Source organism: Populus euphratica, unplaced genomic scaffold (assembly GCF_000495115.2).
Source record: "Populus euphratica unplaced genomic scaffold, PopEup_1.0 scaffold64.1, whole genome shotgun sequence".
Classification (NCBI taxonomy): domain Eukaryota; kingdom Viridiplantae; phylum Streptophyta; class Magnoliopsida; order Malpighiales; family Salicaceae; genus Populus; species Populus euphratica.
The window spans coordinates 786,793-800,128 of record NW_011499923.1 but is presented as its reverse complement, the minus strand read 5'-3'; the positions used below and the strand labels follow the sequence as shown (position 1 = coordinate 800,128).

Sequence of the window (13,336 nt, the reverse complement as noted above, 5' to 3'; positions counted from 1 at the left end):
CATGCGCGAGCGGTTCACTAGATTGAAGTTGAGGTGTATAGTTCAGAGATTGTCACACAACAGTAGAGGAGATTTTTGGATTTGAAATGCAAGTTCTTTGAAAAGACTGGATAACCACATTGTTTCTAAGGTCGCATTGGCCAATGCCTGGTATTCAGCCTCCGTTGTGGATCGTGTAACTGCTTTTTGTTTCTTGGATGTCCATAAAATGGGATTGGATCCTAAAAAACTGATGTATACAGACATCAACATGCGATCATCCACATTCTCAACCCAATCAGCATTAAAGTATGTTTTTAAAATTGGAGTTCCAACTCTGTGGATCTGAATACCATAAAAAATTGTTTGTTTTAATTATCGCAAAAGCTGTTTGGTTGTTGTCCAGTGAGTTATAGTAGGCTTGTGTATAAATTGAGAGAGTTTATTAAGAACAAATGATATATCTTGTAACATCAAAGAGAGATATTAAAGGCTGCCCATAATTAGATAAAATTTTGTGCTGTCTACATCAGCGGTGCCATCAATCAGTTGAAGTGATTTTGTTGTAGACAGGGGCATAGAGATATCTTTAGCACCACTCATATTGGTATAAGATAGAAGTTCACGAATATATTTATGTTGTGTGATTAGTACTTAAAAGTGTATTTTTATCAAAGTTTTGTATTATTATTTTGCACTTGAAGTATCAATAACTCCTTAACTAAAGCATGCTTTATAATAACGTATCTAATAATATAAGATACCTTTAATTTGAAAACGGTTTTCAACAAACTTTTTGAAATGCAGAAAAAAATATTAGAAACACTAAATTTAGTTGTCATTGGATAAAACCAAATATATTTTGTATAGTAATCAATGAAAGTAAGGTAATATCATGATCCATCAATTCCAGTATAGCTATCTAAACCGTACACATCCGTGTAAATAAGTTCAAAAGGTTCATGTCTCATGAAAGGGTTGTTGATGTGTTTAATTAATAGAAGATGAATGGCATAAAGATGAAAAAAAAATTATGACAAAATGGGAAATGAAAAGTTCTTAGCAAGATGATGGACAATTTTAATGGAAGGATGCCCAAGATGCTTATGTCATCCATCAATAGAAGTCCATTCATGCATATTAGCAATGTTTTGGGGCATCACCATTGAATCTGAAAAGGTGTAGATGCCATTGTTAAATGCTCCTTTTAGTGGAATCACCCTCATGATCTCGTCCTTCATAAAAAAATAAAAAGGATGAAGTTCAACAAAAACATTATTTTGTTTGGTGAAATGATAAACATAAATTAAATTTTTGCGAAGATTTGAAACATAAAGGGTATCACATAGTGTAAAGTCTTGGTGGAAAAATTATAAATTCAAAAAACCAATATGTGAGACTGTCAAACATGAACCATCACCAAGTATTACTTCGTCAGTTCCATCATATTTTGAATGAATAGATAAATTAGAAAGATCATCCGTGATATTATGTGAAGCGGTCGAATCAAGTAGTCAATTGTTGTTCTTCCCAATAGAGGTTGTAGCACAATTGATAGAGACATTTTGTGGATGAAATTGAGGACCAGACTTGGTAATGTGGCCAAATTGGTCACAGATTTCGCATTTGGGCTAATAGCGTCAATTGAAATTATTGGGTCTGCCAGAGTTATTATCCAAACGACATCCATAATGTTGGGCTCCACTAAAGTTTCTGCCTGTGCTGGGACCTTAAGCCCCTCGAGGGTTGTCATTTTGTTTGAGGGATCATTGTTGACTCCCTCTAAACATAGAATGCTTTGTCTTTGTGTAGTTGGAGGAAGCTACCAATTGCTATGTTGATGTTTCCAAGCGCCTTAAATACGCCTCATGTCCCACCAACAAATCGTGCAGCTCCTTAAAGGCTAATGGTGATTCTCGAGCTCAAATAAGTGCTACAATCTCCCGAAATTATGAACCTAAACCATTCAATACATAAAGAGTTAGGTCATCATCTGAAATCGAGTGATTAATAATGGTTATTTCATTAGCCAAGGTCTTCACAGCGTGGAGATATTACGTGATTGACCGATATCCACACTAGATTAAAGTGAGTTCCTCCTTAACTGCATAGCAAAAGTTAAACTCCAACCTAAAAACACTTAATTTAAATTCTAAATTTAGGTTTATGGTTTTTCTTTTCAATTATTATACTTTGATTTGGTTAAAAATAAATATTAGGCATTATACTTCGATGTGGCTAAAATAAAAATTGGGTGCAAGTTATTGGCAGAGCGACCATGGAGACAACCTTCAAGTTTAATAAGCCATGATTGTATTGTTTGAATGCTCTTATTGATGTTTACCAAATCATTTTGATTCTTTTTTTTCTTCTTCTTCATGGTTCATTTTTCATTTACACTTATCTCCCATATCTTTTTACTTTTACAATATTAAATTAAGAATTCAAGAAAATATGTCTAGAGTAGCATCTTTTGAATTCAAAATGGACGGATTTGAGGATTTCTTCTTTAAAAAAAAGTAGGAATGGAGTTTCAATATCAAACTAGAAACTTAACGAGCACACCAGTATCATTCCTTCACTTAACTTTACCATCGTCCAGCTTGGATCTTTCTTGGCCCTTTCATTTTGCTGCAATGTCATGTTACTACCTGAGATCCTTAAGGCTTTAATGTACAAACGAGCTCCTCCTCTTCCAGGCTTTAAGCCTGCAACAAACTTTCCTCATATTTATGTATCACTTTATTGACCTGAATAGTATTGTTGGCAGCATAAGAAATCAGCAAATGTCTAGGTATGATCAGACTAGACAAAGTGAAGTATGATCCTTCTGGCATACAGTTAATCTATGGCTCGGAGAAAGTGCTTTAAACATGGCTACCTCGTTCCAATACCTCACACCTTCAGTTGCAGAGCGTTTCCTTCTGCAGACGCAATTCTGTGTGCTAGAGATTTGATTAAATTTTGATCCCTGATGGTCTTGAAACTTGTATAATTATGGTTAGAAATTATTAAAGAATCAATTTAATTTAATAGTTTAAGTTTTTAAGTAAGGTTTTAAAATGTAATTTATATTATTTTTTAACATAATTCTTCAAATAAAAACTTTTTGGCCTTAAAATTTGCATAGCCTCATATTACCTTTTGTTTAATTTTTATAAAATAAATAAGGATGACGAGATTCGAACTCCTGACTGCTTGGTCATTAAGGCTCCGATACCATATAAAAGAACCATCTCAATCTAAAAGCTTAAGTTTAAACTTTTGGGTTGAGATGATTCTTTTACATGGTATCGGAACCTTGATGACCAAGCGGTCAGGAGTTCGAATCTCGTCATCCTTATTTATTTAATAAAAAATAAATTTAAACTTTTGGGTTGAAATGATTCTTTAATATGGTATCAAAACCTTAATAATTAAGCGGTTATAAGTTTGAATCTTACCATCTTCATTTATTTGATAAACATTAAGGACAAAGTAAAATGAATATATACAAGTTTCAAACTTAAAAAAATTTTATTTAAAAAAATATAATAAAAAATAATATAAATTATATTTTAAAAACTTACTAAAAAAACTTAAAAATTGAATTACTTCTTTGAGAAATAATGAATCAAGATCTGAATTGAAATTTCAGTAGTTATTTCATATTGTTCAACTTGAGTAACTTTCCAATCAGCGTTTGATCAACCATTTCTCATCCAAATCCCATGGTTCTTGAGCCAATCTAGTCCTCTGCAGCAGCAGAATCACATGAAGCGAACAAATCACAGCTTTCTCCGAAACATCTTCCTAAAATTATCTAAAACCTTACAAACTGAAGGAAAACTCTATTTCCGACCACCTCACGATCAAACCCAAAATTCTCCCAATTCACTCAACAAAATAACCTCATTAAACACTCATTAGAAACCCTAATTCCTAATCTACAAACCAATTAAAATCCCACTAAAATGCACTAACCATACCCCAAGTTACACCCATTTCAAATCACCCCGAAAACACACCCAAAACACCTCATTTCCACCGCCTCCCCATCCTTCACTTTCCCAACGACACTCTCGACCGTCAATAACACCCCTAATCCAACGACCCAAATTTAAAAATATCTCAATCCTCTTCAACTCCCTTCCTACCAATCACAATCCACCTTCCCTCCCTATATAAACACTTTCCTCTTTCACGTCCGAAATAAGAAACCGTACCTGTCTCTTATAACAGCTCGTATCTCTCTAGATCCCACTTGATCGTTGTCTTCTTCCTAATCATCATCATCCCAAAATGTCTGCAACAACCAAAGCCAAGAAACCCAAGTCCCCTCGCGCTTATCCATCTTTCCACGTGGTAATTATTAAGTAATCACTGCTTAATCCGCTCCTAATATTTTTGTTTTTGTTTGGTTAATTACTTGAATCTCTTCTCTTTTGCAGATGATTAGTGATGCAATTTTGACGTTGAAGGAGAGGACGGGATCGAGCCAGTATGCGATAACGAAGTTTCTAGAAGAAAAGCACAAGAAGAAGCTGCCTGCTAATTTCAGAAAACTTTTATTAGTTCAACTCAAGAAACTTGTTGCTTCTCAGAAGCTTGTCAAGGTCAAGTACTCCTTCAAACTACCTTCGGCTCGGCCTGCTCCTGCTAAGAAACCACAAGCCATTAAGGCCAAAACTGCGAAGAAAAAGATAACAACCACTGCGAAGAAAAAGATAACAACCACTGCCAAGCCGAAGCTGAAAAAGATAACAACCCCTGCCAAGCCGAAGCCGAAGCCAAAAGCCAATGTTGCAGCCAAGCCGAACGTGAAAACTCCTGTGAAAGCGAAGCCGGCTGCTAAGCCAAAGAAGGCGGTGGCAAAACCAGCTAAGGTAGCGAGGACTAAGAAGGTTGCATCACCGGGGAAGAAGGCTGTAGCGGTGAAGCTCAAGGGTGTGAAGAGAAAAGCAGCGAAGAAGTGAAGATTTGGATACAGTGTGTGTAGACGGGGGGTAGTGATTGTAAATTTGAAAGAAAACGGAGGATGCTAATGGTAGTTAGTTTACATTAAACAGGAATGTTGCTTTTTCTAGCTTATCTTTCAGCTTGACTAATTAAATATTAGTTTTTTTTCTTCGTATTTTTTTTGTAATTTTGGTGTTTGTTTCTGTGTTATTTATAAAAACTTGTCTTTCTAAAGGTGTTCTTCAATGGCGTCTTTCATATCTTGCGCCCTGTTTAACGGCGTGCTGCAGCAAACAGCTATCCGTTTTCAGCTGCTTTACGGGTTTATGAAGAGCACGTTAATGATAAACTGATACGCAAAGGAATGTATTTTTGATTGCTTGGTCACTGAGAAAGGGAAACGGATGGTGGGTTTGGATTTGTGAACTTAATGAGTTCATATATTCTAGAATGGTTTTTGTAATCACAGGTATAACTGTAAGAACCCCAGAGTATAGGGGGAGGGGTCTTCTGCGATGGATTCTTCCACAGGCTTAGCACTACAGCTGCCGCTGGTAGATGACGTGTACATTGCTACCTGGGCTAAAATCCTTGCGGTCACAGAGGATGATCGATATCAGAACAAACGACGAATTGATGATATCTTGGAACTAAAACCACTATTAGATTGTTAAACGCAGGCAGGTACCGACATCTGGTGTCTGCTGCCATGTCATTACAGATGTGAGAATAATGGATGTCCCTTTGATAGTTGGATTCAAGTGGTTAGAGTGTGTTTGGTAAGAATATTGTAGTTTAAAAAAAATTATTTTTATAAAAAGTATTTTTAGTTGAAGTTAATTAGAAAAATATATGTTTGGTTAAAATTATAGTTAAAATTGAGATTTAACAAAAAATAGTTTAATGTGTGTAGTTAAAAGAATATTTTTTAAATTGAGGTTATAAAATAATTAAAAAAAATATTTATTAATATTAATAATTTTTAATTTAAATATTGTAAATTTAACTATTATTATTAAATAATAAAATAAATAATATTGATATTAAATATTTTTTATCATTCTATTAAATTATGTATAATTTCATAACGTACGAAATATATTCAATAAGGATTATATTTTTCATAATTTTTTAAGCACATAACAACATTAGATAAGATATCATTACAAACAAAATTGAAGTTGCAATTAAATTCTACAAATACTATGTCATCAAGTGATTTCTTTCTAATTTTTTTAATAAAACACAATTAAAAATTAAAATTAAAATTAAAATTTTTTAACTAGATCAGACTTCATAAGAATAAAATTAGGATTGCAATCAAATTCTGCAAATATTATGTCATCAAGCAATTTCTTTCTAATTTTTTAAATAAAACACAAAGAAAAAAATAAAAATTAATTTTTTTGAATCAAACCCAGTTTAATACATTTAACTTTAAACCAAACTTGAACCGGTGAAATAATAGAAAATGATTTCATTGTTTAAATTTTTTTGGATCAAACCCAGTTTAATACATTTAACTTTAAACTAAACTTGAACCGGTAAAATAATAGAAAATGACTTCACTGTTTACTTAATTGAGTGAATAATGGAGAGTTTACTTTTCATTATGCAAAGTAGCAGCAGGAAGAGGCATGAAAAAATTGCTTCAGCTGAACCTACAATTTCACCTTATTTTTTATAGATTTCACACATAAAAATACAACCACAACTTATAATCAAACATTATATAAATGAGTTTAAAAAAAAAAAAAACAGCAATTACCGCATAGCCAAACGCCCCCTTAATTGGCATGCCTTAAGGAGGCTCGCTTTTGTTGCCGACTCCAGCCCTGAAAATTGTCCAAACCAAGAGCAAATTCATCGGGACGAGCTCCACCACCTTGTAAATAATCTGCATCAAAAGCCCCTTGTATGCATTTACTAATTAGTAAACATGTCCCGTCTAGAAACTCTCCAAGCTATTCAAATTTGATCATCCTAAAATCACAAATTTACTCTATGAACGCATATAAACATGTTTTGTTTTTTATCTTGGTGAAACCAGGACACTATGAACTGTGAATTTCAGACGCGTGATTTGGCATTCCAAAATCCTATCAAGACATGCGTGTTTGGCGTGCATGGGCAAACAAAAAGCAAAAGGGATAATTGTACTGCTGCTTACGTGATTAGCGAGAGCCATCCCTCTTGAGGCCGCAGATTCTAAATTTGAACCCAGCAGCCAGTCACCACATATACCAGCCCTTCCATGGCATGGAATTCCTGGAGTGTTAGTTGGAGCGCTGCACCACAAAAGAAGAGATTAGAGAGGAGATCAACTAAACCGCCATAAAAGGGACCGTGTCACAAAGTGATAGAAATTCAAACGGGAAGACACATCTGCTTTAGGAATGCCAAATTGAGCGATATGGAAAATACACTACCAGCAACCCTAGCTCTACAAAGAACGTTATATTGCCATAGACACTAGTATAAAAGGGCCTTTGAGAGTTTGAAGTGAGTCTTTTGGCAGTCCAGGTGCAGATTCAACACCCTCAAGCCAAGCATGCCTGTCTAGCCCTTTTCTACAGAACTTGAATAAGAAGCACTGCTCATGTGGTTATCACGACAATCAATGGCTATTCATTCTAAAAGTTCTTGCAAAAAAAAAAAAAAACAAAAACGAAGATTTTTTCCTTGTTTCAATTCATTTAGGAAACCAAGAAAGTTACTTTCTTAACCTTCTACAAAGATATTAATCCACCTTTTGTCCTTCCCTACAGACATTAACGGAGGAGCGTATACTGACACCAAGCAGAAACTTACTGCAACCGAAATCAAATCAGTGGAACATTAATATTGGCATGTTACGAGCTTGCAGCAGATTCCAACATTGTATCAGTTCTACATGTAGACTCTTGTTCCGAATTTACCAAAGGTGAATCCAAGAAGAACGATGAATATTCTAGATAGAACAATTAGGTAAAAACTTCATTCAAACATGAAGAACCTGGCACCGTGTACATTTTAATATAGAAGTTACGAAAGAAGTACAGACTACAAGTTAATGTTTCAAAATGAAGAAAACAACTAACAACTGATAAGATCAGAACTAATAACTTGAGTTTCCAAATAACATAGGCAGGAAAACCTCTTGGGTGACGATAAATCAGATGAGAACAACAGATTTGGTCCATATTAGAATCAGTAACTCTTTCGATATATAACATGATATGTACTGATATAACTTACAAAACATATACAATTCAGAGACACAAGCCACTTGGAAAAAAAAACAAAAAGAAAAGGTCATCGCAGCTGAAAAGAAGCAGGCTATCTCCTCTCGAAGCATCCAATATGATAACTTAAGAAATTCAAGATGTTTTCCCACTTATGAGTTAGTAAGAACCAGCAGTTCATGACTGAACAGAGATGTCTGCATTTGTAGGCTCAGCAGTCTTCTTGGGAACTGCTTCTGCTGTAACACGTTCCTGTTTAGATCGGCCTGTGACTTTGCCAACGCCATTAGCAGTCTGTGAGCTGATCTGAACCTTAGCTTTGGCAGTGCTGCTGGCAGTTGAATCTTTGAGGTTACCGATGCTGTGGCGATGGCGAGCACAATGTTTCCCCACTTCTTCCTGAGATGTTTGGACTGCATCACTGCAGCTTTTTCTCCTGTTTAATTTTGGTGATTGTGGTCGGGTCAATGGTAACTGCAACCAAACGAAATCAAGAAATTAATTGTATTGTATAAAAAAGGGGGGGCTGAAGGCAGATTGAAATCAATAGTTGACTTATGCAACTGTGCACCACAGCATTTTAAAATAAAAAAATTGTTTACTCTGGCAGTTCTAAACCATGAAGCCTGAGACACCATATCAGAATGCTTTTAGACATCAAACTCCCCCCCAAACTAAATGCTAGTTACATGCCACCTTCCCTCCCCTTATACCATCAAGAGGGGGTCTAAACTCTAAAAGAACTGTAGCCTTGAACAAAATCAAAACTCTGTACAGAGAAGAATAAATTTCTTGCTTAAATGCCATGGATAAAGCACTGGTTCATGGAAATAGGTCAGTTGCCTTCTGAATGAGCTAATTAACACCAAAGCATCTGGTACACTCAATTTGTCCTGACTTATCCATGGGAAGCAATGCATGGATTTTTGCTAGTTTCATTTACATGTACAAATTCAAGGACTAGCAAAGAACTAAGAATAAGATCCAGCAGAATACCTTCTTGCGTTCAACCTTGGGTGGAGGTGGCTCATAGTAGAAACTAGGTACTGGATTTGCCTTATACGCCATGTTCTTTCTAAGCTGCCTGATGGCTGCTTCTTGCTCTTCCTAAAAATGAAGGCAGAGAAGTTTATTGGGTGACTACTTGAAAAAAACCATCGCTATACTTCACTACATGCACACAAACTGGCATAAGAAAAGAGTCTACCTTGGTCCTTTCCTCAGCCTGGCTTCGCTCTTTTTCCAAAGCTCGGTGTTTTTCTTCCAATTTTGAATAATACTAGACAACAAAAACAAAGAAAACAAGATCAATACAAATCTATCAATTAAGAAAAAGTGTTATGGAGAACGTTATACATAATCATTATATTAGAAAAAATACCTCCTTCCGCTTCGCTGCGCGTTCAGCAGACCTAAATGTGGGGGCTGTTCCAACAGTTACAGATTTAACAGTTCGCACAGAAGCAGCAATACTACACATAGCTAAGGACTGCCAATGGGTAAAAAAATATACAACCAGAATATAGCTGGATATAATTTATAAAAAAGAATTCAAGCAGTTTTAACTTCTAGGATTAAAGCACAGTTTACAAAACTAAATGTTGCTCAAATCAGACAGGATACGATGAAGCCACAGACCAACTATCTTCTTCTTCATGATGCTTTTTGTTATCAGGTTGCAATGGCTTCCTTGCCGTGGAAGGTGAATTTTGCTGAAGGAAATAGCATAATTCCAAAGATCAGGGCAATTGTCAAGCAAAAAAATAATGACAAAAATAGTTTTTAAGTGTGAGCGCATGCATGCGTGTTGGGATGGGGTTGGTCAAATAATGCATTCCGGATGCCAAACTTAAAATTAAACTGCATGGTTTATGGTACCACTCAACTTGAAGGAACAGCAAAGAAGCGGGTCAAATTTACTGTCTGCATTGAATTGACTCCAAGTTAATCAAGCATGTGAAGGTTTGAAATATATAAGCTACATCTTACTGAGAAGCCCCTTGTTAGGTAAAATACTCAACAGAATTATCCAAGGAGTGGACAAGCCTGAATCGATCAAGTAACAAAGTGTGCGCTCACAACCACAATATTATCACTAGGAAGAGTCGGGGATAATGGCTTGTGCATTGAAACAAAAACAGAAAATCTCACTATTTTTCTGAGCAATATGTTCCAAATATCTGAAAAGAACATCCCTTTATCCCCAAAGAAAGGTGTTTCCAAACTTTTGAAAAGAGAATCCAAGCTGTGTTCTACTTGGAGAAAACATTACACTGTCACTAGAGATTACTTCAGAAAACAGTAGATTTTCCTTCTCCCTAACCCTACTGCACAAGGTAAGCATGAAAGTAGCTTATCTAAAATGTCAGGCTTATTCCCAAATTCTGCCACGTCCACTTATAACAATAAGGTTAGCTTAATCTGACGCAAAAAAAATTAAGTTCATCATAGAAGTTATATCAGTTTCACCCAAGTAACAAGAGTATGACAACAGCATCCACCAAATGCAATGTTGAGAGTTGCAATTACCTGTAAATTCTTCATGGTAGCAGGGGACTGAGCATTGTTTGAATTTGTGGAAGTGTTCCCGCCAACACGCTTGTCAGTTGCCAGAGCAAATGGCTGAGGGACAGTTTGACGGATACGAGCATTTCCAGCGCCACCAGCTTTTAGTGAGGGAGAACTTGAATTTCTATCATCACTTGATTTTTGAGCTTCAGGTTTCTCATCTTTCTCATCAGACACATCAGCATCAAAATTTGTGCTTTTGACACCTAGCACATCTTGCTTCTCTGATTCTTCAGCAGTTTCTTTTTCCACATATTCCTTTGCTTTGATGACGCCTTCTGAAAGTTTAGGAGCAAAATGTACTCTATCATGAGATACACCATTCAACTTGACAGCAAGACCATTTGGCTTCTTCTCCATGTCTGCACACTTAAGTTCCCGCCCCATCAAACTGCACAAAAAAGAGTCTTACTATCTTGATGCTTCACGAAGAAGACATTTTTAGCTCAAGAAAAATGTACCACTTATTTATAATAATACAAAAACATTATATAAAGCAACCACTGTTTGCATGTGATGCCAAAAGGTTTCAAGTTCTTTTATTGCTTTGAAATGCCAAATGTGTAAAACTCAACCAAGACACCTAAACAGTGCTTAGAAGGAAGAAAAGACGGCATATCTCATTGCGAAAACAGTGCTTATTTAAAGAGTCAAACAGATATGCTGAGGGAAAAAAACAGCAGAAAGTTCAGGCTGGAAAGAGAAGATCAGCAGTAGTTTATAACTAACATAAAAAAAAATAAGTAGATGAGGATTGAGACAACCAGTATAGAACATGATATAATGTGCAAACATTCTATAATCCAAAAAAATATATAAGAATTATAATTCAAAGATCCCAAAAAATTATATGAAAAGTGAAATTCCTTGGTAAAGCTAAAAACATCAGCAATCTTTATGCATGCCTAGTATGTATCATTTAGCTGTCCTACTAGCTTCATTTTTAATAGCAGATCCCATGCCTTACTGTTCCAAATGTTTCATCAACCACCACATCTACATTAGGTTAACTTATTGTACAACTAATAAAAAAATTAGTTGTCTTCAATAATCAAATAACCTATTATTTTCACTGTGTTTTCATCAAAATTTTAGAAGGTGATTAAACTGTAAGAAAATTAAAGATCAAACCACAACAAACAGGAGTATTTTATCCAGACAGAACCAAGTCCACAGATACTTTTGAGAATCAAAAAACAAAAATGAAAAGAGCATGTGTAGAAACAAAAGAAAGAAGTCAATTGAAGAGGAGGGAAACAAAATGCAGAAGGCGGAAAAAAAAAGATTATCAACAATTTTCTTGGTTTAAAAAAGAAAAAGAATTTCTCAAGCTAGCTTAAAAATAAATCTAAATCACAATAAATATGGAAAGACCTTTTTAAAAGAGAAAAAAAGACCACCCAGAATAAAAATACCACCACCACCTACTTAATTCGAAAAAAAAAATCATCAAGAGCCCAACGCATGTAAAAGAAAAGGAATACCTCATATAAATGGAAGAAATGAGAATAAAAACAGCAACAAGAAGAACAACAAAAACACCAGCGAAAGACCCGTCTTTTTTACTATCAAAACCAAAACAGAGAGAATCTCATAACTTCAAAACCCCCCATAAAAATGTGAAAGACAAAAAATTGCTAAAATCTCTCCATTCTAAACAACCAATAAAACCCCTTAAAAATCCACTAAAATTAAAAGGACATCATTTTTCCATCCCCAAATAGCAGAAATCCAAGAGCAAACCTCTTATGAGAGAGAAACCATAAAGAAAAATGAACGAAAGGATCAAAGAAACAACCTTTTTAGATCAAGCTACATTGTTTTTTTGTTTACAAAAACAAAAACAGATACACATGACACAAACCCGGATTAAACAGCCAGAATGTAATAAGATTTCTTACAACTCAGGTCCGATCTGGGAAGATCTTGAGCTCCCCCTCCTCTCTCTCCCTCCCTCTCTAAAAATATAAACTAAGCCAAAATGTTTCCTGTGATTTTGCTTTTTTAACAGCTAAGGAAGGTTTATGTTGTGATAGCATTTTTTTAATGTTGAAATGTTGGATTTTATACATAGATAAGTTTTTTTTCCGTTTTGACGACGTTACTAACGGCATGGTTACATTTTCTGTGATCTTATTTGAAAATGGAGAGAGAGAGAGAGAGAAATGGATAATGTGATCTTCTCCATGTTTTGAATAAAAGTAAACTTTATGTAAATGAATCACTTTACTACAAATTAGGTCCTTAAATGGCCTTTGTAGTTGATATTATTATTATTATTAATTATTAATTAATTAATTAATTAATATTATTATTGTAAATATTGTTGTTGTTGGATAGATTATTTTAAATTATTAGTAAGAATTATTTTGTTAAAATACCATGTGCTTAAAAAAACCTTATAATTCTAGTCAAAATTTAAGATGTTCTCGTATATAATATTATATAGTTGTAATTAATATCATTAAAATTTTATATATATTATAAAAAATCATTAATTTTATTTTATATATATATATATATATATCGATGCAATTTAAACATGTATAATTTTAACTTTAAATAAATAACTTAATTGATGGAATAATGTTTAAAATTATATGCGTAAATTTTTTTTTTTCAAATAA

The 13,336-nt window shown here is 34.5% G+C and overlaps 2 protein-coding genes across 3 annotated transcripts; one reads left to right on the top strand and one right to left on the bottom strand.

The window, feature by feature from the left end:
* The first annotated feature begins 4,158 nt into the window (after nucleotides 1-4,158).
* Nucleotides 4,159-5,113, top strand: LOC105135394 (histone H1-like). 2 transcript variants are annotated; one of them, XM_011040250.1, is made up of 3 exons: nucleotides 4,159-4,323; nucleotides 4,410-4,646; nucleotides 4,695-5,113. In XM_011040250.1, exons 1-3 carry the CDS (start codon nucleotides 4,261-4,263, stop codon nucleotides 4,932-4,934), a joined length of 540 nt encoding a protein of 179 aa, XP_011038552.1. In that variant the 5' UTR covers nucleotides 4,159-4,260; the 3' UTR covers nucleotides 4,935-5,113. The 2 variants fall into 2 exon arrangements, with proteins under 2 accessions (XP_011038552.1, XP_011038551.1); XM_011040249.1 differs by having other exon boundaries at nucleotides 4,410-5,113.
* Nucleotides 5,114-7,923: 2,810 nt separating this feature from the next.
* Nucleotides 7,924-12,741, bottom strand: LOC105135393 (protein WVD2-like 1). The gene is made up of 7 exons (XM_011040248.1): nucleotides 12,611-12,741; nucleotides 10,671-11,100; nucleotides 9,765-9,853; nucleotides 9,523-9,613; nucleotides 9,349-9,420; nucleotides 9,138-9,248; nucleotides 7,924-8,615 (listed from the first exon to the last, which is right to left on the bottom strand). The coding sequence occupies exons 2-7, from the start codon at nucleotides 11,094-11,096 to the stop codon at nucleotides 8,319-8,321; spliced, it is 1,086 nt and encodes a 361-aa protein (XP_011038550.1). The 5' UTR covers nucleotides 11,097-11,100; nucleotides 12,611-12,741; the 3' UTR covers nucleotides 7,924-8,318.
* Between the last annotated feature and the right edge of the window lie 595 nt (nucleotides 12,742-13,336).

Coding starts and splice junctions, on each gene's coding strand:
- LOC105135394 (XM_011040249.1), top strand. CDS start 4,261: ATGTCTGCAACAACCAAAGCCAAGAAACCCAAGTCCCCTCGCGCTTAT. Junction 4,324..4,409: donor CTTATCCATCTTTCCACGTG/GTAATTATTAAG, acceptor TCTCTTTTGCAG/ATGATTAGTGATGCAATTTT.
- LOC105135393 (XM_011040248.1), bottom strand. CDS start 11,096: ATGGGGCGGGAACTTAAGTGTGCAGACATGGAGAAGAAGCCAAATGGT. Junction 9,854..10,670: donor CTACCATGAAGAATTTACAG/GTAATTGCAACT, acceptor TATTTCCTTCAG/CAAAATTCACCTTCCACGGC. Junction 9,249..9,348: donor AGGCTGAGGAAAGGACCAAG/GTAGACTCTTTT, acceptor CTTCATTTTTAG/GAAGAGCAAGAAGCAGCCAT.